The sequence below is a fragment of the Lithobates pipiens genome, unplaced genomic scaffold (genome assembly GCF_037356315.1).
Source record: "Lithobates pipiens isolate NorthernLeopardFrog02 unplaced genomic scaffold, aLitPip1_a1.2 Scaffold_395, whole genome shotgun sequence".
In the NCBI taxonomy this organism is placed as follows: Eukaryota; Metazoa; Chordata; class Amphibia; order Anura; family Ranidae; genus Lithobates; species Lithobates pipiens.
Genome location: NW_027507848.1, coordinates 25,001 through 32,912, shown reverse-complemented (window position 1 = coordinate 32,912; position 7,912 = coordinate 25,001). Strand labels below are relative to the sequence as shown.

General features: G+C 50.1%; 1 protein-coding gene across 1 annotated transcript in view; it reads right to left on the bottom strand.

Annotated features, from left to right (window-relative positions):
• Positions 1–5,206: 5,206 nt before the first annotated feature.
• Positions 5,207–7,912, bottom strand: part of LOC143956651 (splicing factor U2AF 35 kDa subunit-like) — a gene marked incomplete at its 3' end in the record, with an annotated part of 19,631 nt that continues 16,925 nt past the window's right edge. The window contains 2 exon segments of the mRNA XM_077466840.1: positions 5,207–5,259; positions 5,961–6,027. Coding sequence (XP_077322966.1) covers positions 5,207–5,259; positions 5,961–6,027 — 120 coding nt within the window.

Here is a 7,912-nt window from a genome sequence, read left to right as displayed (position 1 = left end):
CAGAATACATTGTATACTCAGCACTGTCTCTGAGCTCCGGAGTCAGCACAAGGACACACACAGATTACATTGTAACTCAGCACTGTCTCTGAGCTCCGGAGTCAGTACAGGACACACAGAATACATTGTATACTCAGCACTGTCTCTGAGCTCCGGAGTCAGTACAGGACACACAGAATACATTGTATACTCAGCACTGTCTCTGAGCTCCGGAGTCTGTACAGGACACACAGAATACATTGTATACTCAGCACTGTCTCTGAGCTCCGGAGTCAGTACAGGACACACAGGATACATTGTATACTCAGCACTGTCTCTGAGCTCCGGAGTCAGTACAGGACACACAGAATACATTGTATACTCAGCACTGTCTCTGAGCTCCGGAGTCAGCACAGGACACACAGGAATACATTGTATACTCAGCACTGTCTCTGAGCTCCGGAGTCAGTACAGGACACACAGAATACATTGTATACTCAGCACTGTCTCTGAGCTCCGGAGTCAGCACAGGACACACAGATACATTGTATACTCAGCACTGTCTCTGAGCTCCGGAGTCAGTACAGGACACACAGAATACATTGTATACTCAGCACTGTCTCTGAGCTCCGGAGTCAGCACAGGACACACAGAATACATTGTATACTCAGCACTGTCTCTGAGCTCCGGAGTCAGTACAGGACACACAGAATACATTGTATACTCAGCACTGTCTCTGAGCTCCGGAGTCAGTACAGGACACACAGAATACATTGTATACTCAGCACCGTCTCTGAGCTCCGGAGTCAGCACAGGACACACAGGATACATTGTATACTCAGCACTGTCTCTGAGCTCCGGAGTCAGTACAGGACACACAGAATACATTGTATACTCAGCACTGTCTCTGAGCTCCGGAGTCAGTACAGGACACACAGAATACATTGTATACTCAGCACTGTCTCTGAGCTCCGGAGTCAGTACAGGACACACAGAATACATTGTATACTCAGCACTGTCTCTGAGCTCCGGAGTCAGTACAGGACACACAGAATACATTGTATACTCAGCACCGTCTCTGAGCTCCGGAGTCAGTACAGGACACACAGAATACATTGTATACTCAGCACTGTCTCTGAGCTCCGGAGTCAGTACAGGACACACAGAATACATTGTATACTCAGCACTGTCTCTGAGCTCCGGAGTCAGTACAGGACACACAGAATACATTGTATACTCAGCACTGTCTCTGAGCTCCGGAGTCAGCACAGGACACACAGAATACATTGTATACTCAGCACTGTCTCTGAGCTCCGGAGTCAGTACAGGACACACAGAATACATTGTATACTCAGCACTGTCTCTGAGCTCCGGAGTCAGTACAGGACACACAGAATACATTGTATACTCAGCACCGTCTCTGAGCTCCGGAGTCAGTACAGGACACACAGAATACATTGTATACTCAGCACTGTCTCTGAGCTCCGGAGTCAGTACAGGACACACAGAATACATTGTATACTCAGCACTGTCTCTGAGCTCCGGAGTCAGTACAGGACACACAGAATACATTGTATACTCAGCACTGTCTCTGAGCTCCGGAGTCAGTACAGGACACAGAATATATTGTATACTCAGCACTGTCTCTGAGCTCCGGAGTCAGTACAGGACACACAGAATACATTGTATACTCAGCACTGTCTCTGAGCTCCGGAGTCGGCACAGGACACAGAATACATTGTATACTCAGCACTGTCTCTGAGCTCCGGAGTCAGCACAGGACACACAGAATACATTGTATACTCAGCACTGTCTCTGAGCTCCGGAGTCAGCACAGGACACACAGAATACATTGTATACTCAGCACTGTCTCTGAGCTCCGGAGTCAGTACAGGACACACAGAATACATTGTATACTCAGCACTGTCTCTGAGCTCCGGAGTCAGTACAGGACACAGAATATATTGTATACTCAGCACTGTCTCTGAGCTCCGGAGTCAGTACAGGACACAGAATATATTGTATACTCAGCACTGTCTCTGAGCTCCGGAGTCAGTACAGGACACACAGAATACATTGTATACTCAGCACTGTCTCTGAGCTCCGGAGTCGGTACAGGACACAGAATATATTGTATACTCAGCACTGTCTCTGAGCTCCGGAGTCGGCACAGGACACAGAATACATTGTATACTCAGCACTGTCTCTGAGCTCCGGAGTCAGCACAGGACACACAGAATACATTGTATACTCAGCACTGTCTCTGAGCTCCGGAGTCAGCACAGGACACACAGAATACATTGTATACTCAGCACTGTCTCTGAGCTCCGGGAGTCAGTACAGGACACACAGAATACATTGTATACTCAGCACTGTCTCTGAGCTCCGGAGTCAGTACAGGACACACAGAATACATTGTATACTCAGCACTGTCTCTGAGCTCCGGAGTCAGTACAGGACACACAGAATACATTGTATACTCAGCACTGTCTCTGAGCTCCGGAGTCAGCACAGGACACAGAATATATTGTATACTCAGCACTGCCTCTGAGCTCCGGAGTCAGTACAGGACACACAGAATACATTGTATACTCAGCACTGTCTCTGAGCTCCGGAGTCAGCACAGGACACACAGAATACATTGTATACTCCGCACTGTCTCTGAGCTCCGGAGTCAGTACAGGACACACAGAATACATTGTATACTCAGCACTGTCTCTGAGCTCCGGAGTCAGTACAGGACACAGAATATATTGTATACTCAGCACTGTCTCTGAGCTCCGGAGTCAGTACAGGACACCAGAATACATTGTATACTCAGCACTGTCTCTGAGCTCCGGAGTCAGTACAGGACACACAGAATACATTGTATACTCAGCACTGTCTCTGAGCTCCGGAGTCAGTACAGGACACACAGAATACATTGTATACTCAGCACTGTCTCTGAGCTCCGGAGTCAGTACAGGACACACAGAATACATTGTATACTCAGCACTGTCTCTGAGCTCCGGAGTCAGTACAGGACACACAGAATACATTGTATACTCAGCACTGTCTCTGAGCTCCGGAGTCGGCACAGGACACAGAATACATTGTATAACTCAGCACTGTCTCTGAGCTCCGGAGTCAGCACAGGACACACAGAATACATTGTATACTCAGCACTGTCTCTGAGCTCCGGAGTCAGCACAGGACACACAGAATACATTGTATACTCAGCACTGTCTCTGAGCTCCGGAGTCAGTACAGGACACACAGAATACATTGTATACTCAGCACTGTCTCTGAGCTCCGGAGTCAGTACAGGACACAGAATATATTGTATACTCAGCACTGTCTCTGAGCTCCGGAGTCAGTACAGGACACAGAATATATTGTATACTCAGCACTGTCTCTGAGCTCCGGAGTCAGTACAGGACACACAGAATACATTGTATACTCAGCACTGTCTCTGAGCTCCGGAGTCGGTACAGGACACAGAATATATTGTATACTCAGCACTGTCTCTGAGCTCCGGAGTCGGCACAGGACACAGAATACATTGTATACTCAGCACTGTCTCTGAGCTCCGGAGTCAGCACAGGACACACAGAATACATTGTATACTCAGCACTGTCTCTGAGCTCCGGAGTCAGCACAGGACACACAGAATACATTGTATACTCAGCACTGTCTCTGAGCTCCGGAGTCAGTACAGGACACACAGAATACATTGTATACTCAGCACTGTCTCTGAGCTCCGGAGTCAGTACAGGACACACAGAATACATTGTATACTCAGCACTGTCTCTGAGCTCCGGAGTCAGTACAGGACACACAGAATACATTGTATACTCAGCACTGTCTCTGAGCTCCGGAGTCAGCACAGGACACAGAATATATTGTATACTCAGCACTGCCTCTGAGCTCCGGAGTCAGTACAGGACACACAGAATACATTGTATACTCAGCACTGTCTCTGAGCTCCGGAGTCAGCACAGGACACACAGAATACATTGTATACTCCGCACTGTCTCTGAGCTCCGGAGTCAGTACAGGACACACAGAATACATTGTATACTCAGCACTGTCTCTGAGCTCCGGAGTCAGTACAGGACACAGAATATATTGTATACTCAGCACTGTCTCTGAGCTCCGGAGTCAGTACAGGACACACAGAATACATTGTATACTCAGCACTGTCTCTGAGCTCCGGAGTCAGCACAGGACACAGAATATATTGTATACTCAGCACTGCCTCTGAGCTCCGGAGTCAGTACAGGACACAGAATACATTGTATACTCAGCACTGTCTCTGAGCTCCGGAGTCAGCACAGGACACAGAATATATTGTATACTCAGCACTGTCTCTGAGCTCCGGAGTCAGCACAGGACACACAGAATACATTGTATACTCAGCACTGTCTGTGAGCTCCGGAGTCAGTACAGGACACACAGAATACATTGTATACTCAGCACTGTCTCTGAGCTCCGGAGTCAGCACAGGACACAGAATATATTGTATACTCAGCACTGTCTCTGAGCTCCGGAGTCAGTACAGGACACACAGAATACATTGTATACTCAGCACTGTCTCTGAGCTCCGGAGTCAGCACAGGACACACAGAATACATTGTATACTCAGCACTGTCTCTGAGCTCCGGAGTCAGTACAGGACACACAGAATACATTGTATACTCAGCACTGTCTCTGAGCTCCGGAGTCAGTACAGGACACACAGAATACATTGTATACTCAGCACTGTCTCTGAGCTCCGGAGTCAGCACAGGACACACAGAATACATTGTATACTCAGCACCGTCTCTGAGCTCCGGAGTCAGCACAGGACACACAGAATACATTGTATACTCAGCACTGTCTCTGAGCTCCGGAGTCGGCACAGGACACACAGAATACATTGTATACTCAGCACTGTCTCTGAGCTCCGGAGTCAGTACAGGACACACAGAATACATTGTATACTCAGCACTGTCTCTGAGCTCCGGAGTCAGTACAGGACACACAGAATACATTGTATACTCAGCACTGTCTCTGAGCTCCGGAGTCAGTACAGGACACACAGAATACATTGTATACTCAGCACTGTCTCTGAGCTCCGGAGTCGGCACAGGACACACAGGATACATTGTATACTCAGCACTGTCTCTGATCTCCGGAGTCAGTAGAGCAGAAGGTGGACACATTATAATCTCAGTGATCAGATGGAGATGGTCAATCATTCTCTTACCTCAAAAAACTCGTCATAATGTTCCTGCATCTCCACATCGCTCACGGCACCTGCTGGATAAACACAACACCGGCATCACATACCCACATCTACAACCATGGCAGACCCCCCACACAGGACAGACGCTGGGGGAGGGGGTGTCAAGGGACACGGGACAGACGCTGGGTACACACAGGGGGGAAGGGACGTCGGGTAACAAGGGACAGACGCTGGGTACACACAGGGGGAGGGGACATCAGGGGACAGATGCTGAGTACACACAGGGGGAGGGGACGTCAGGGGACAGACGCTGGGTACACACAGGGGGAGGGGACGTCAGGGGACAGATGCTGGGTACACACAGGGGGAGGGGACACGGGACAGACGCTGGGTACACACAGGGGGGGGGGAAGGGACGTCAGGGGACACGGGACAGACGCTGGGTACACACAGGGGGAGGGGACGTCAGGGGACAGACGCTGGGTACACACAGGGGGAGGGGACGTCAGGGGACAGACGCTGGGTACACACAGGGGGAGGTGGTGTCAGAGGACAGACGCTGGGTACACACAGGGGGAGGGGATGTCAGAGGACAGACGCTGGGTACACACAGGGGGAGGGGATGTCAGGGGACAGACGCTGGGTACACACCAGGGGGAGGTGGTGTCAGGGGACAGACGCTGGGTACAACAGGGGGAGGGGATGTCAGAGGACAGACGCTGGGTACACACAGGGGGAGGGGATGTCAGGGGACATGGGGGGAGGAGATACTTACAACGCATCCCATCTGCTGACTGGGAGGAGTTCTGTGGGTTGCGGTAAATATTAAGCAGAGCGATCGTCTGGAAGAGAAGAGATAATCGATAATCAGATGTGTGTCGGATACTCAGCACTACACCCTGATCAATGGAAATCATTGCATTTCTAACAATCCGATGAACACAAAGTGACAACGTGTTTCTCCCTCCACAATCATCTCTCAGGGCCGCTTCACACCATAGAGATGCAGTTCGGATTTGTCACGCTTTTCTGCATGTGCGTTTTGATGCGTTTCGGTGCAGTTGTTCCCCCTCTTCTTAATCCTCAAAAAAGGTCATGCGTGTTCCGGTGTGTTTTATAGCGTTCCAGTGCAGTGCAGGAAAAACGCAGCATGTTCTACTGCAAGCACTGGTGTGAACTGTGCCACTGAACATCATACAATCTACATTCTACATCACATGCTTTTGTAATGCAGAAATAAAAACTGGACGGCATGTGGTGAGAAGAGACCCCCCCCAGGTGTTACACGTCACCCCCCTCGTCTTTTTTTTTTTAGAAAAAAGACACACACACACACACACACACACACACACACACACACACACACCACCCCATGAAAAGATATCTATTTGTGTGAAATGATATAAATGTCCTGTGTGCACCGTGTAGCACGACCGCGTAATTGTCATCCCAAGTGTGAGATCTGAACATGGCCTGGGCAGCAAGGGGGGAGAGCGCTCAGTACTGAAGGGGTTAATCACAACTGGGGGCTTGTTATTGTTTGCAAAAAAAATTTAATTTTTGCCAGCAGGTCATTTTTATCCTTCACGGGCGGCGAGGCACTCCCCGGGCACACCGGCGGCGGGGCACTGCCCCGGGCACACCGGCTGTCAGTACCGATGTCCCTGTAACACGAGGCATCATCGACTCGCCTCATACTGTCAGTGTGAGGAAAGGAAGGCAGATAACCGGCTTCTGTTTAGTTCTCCGATCAGCTGTCATTGGACACAGCTGATCATGTGATAAAGGGCCGCTGTGATTGGCCCTTTACCCCGATCTGTGATCAGTCCGATCACACAACGCCCTCGCGGCAAATTAAGCCGGTGCTGTAGCCATCTTTTGGTTATAGAGCGGGTGGGATGGGAGTAAAAATTATTATTAACCACTTACCCACCGGGCACTTAAACACCCCCCCCCCACCCCCCATCAGACCAATTATCTTTCGGTGATCTCGCACTTTGAATGACAATTACTCAGTCATGCAATATGCTACCCATATGAAAATGTTTGTACTTTTTTTTCACACAAATAGAGCTTTCTTTTGGTGGCATTTTATCACCGCTGGGTTTTTTATTTTTTGTGCAATAAATCAAAAAAGACTGAAAAAAATTTGGTAAAATAAAATAAAAATGACTTGTTGTATTGCAGAGTGTTGGCGAGTATTGCTGCAGAGTACGGCAGTGGCCGAATATGGGCACTGAGCAGCGCTGTGGGCTGGATCTGTAGACAGACGGGTCCCCCAGTCACCCCTCCACAGGAGGAGACAGACGGGTCCCCCCGTCACCCCCCCCACAGGAGGAGACAGACGGGTCCCCCCGTCACCCCCCCCACAGGAGGAGACAGACGGGTCCCCCCGTCACCCCCCCCACAGGAGGAGAGACGGGTCCCCCCGTCAACCGCGCCACCCCCCCGCAGCAGAGAGAAGGGTCCCCATTTACCCCTGCACCACAGTAGGAGAGAGGGGTGCCCAAAGGTCCCTCATAGGAGAAAGAAGGGTCCCCACAGTAAAAGAGAAGGGTCCCTAAAACCAATCCCCTCCCAAGGAGAGAGAGAGAACCCCCCCCCCCCCCCCTCACTGGGAAGGGGCATAGAGCCCCCATTCTCTTGCAGAGAAGTGCCCCTCCATGTAGCTGAACTCAGACCCCAGACACCCTCCAATGTCTGGAAGGGAAGGGCAGTATGAGGATG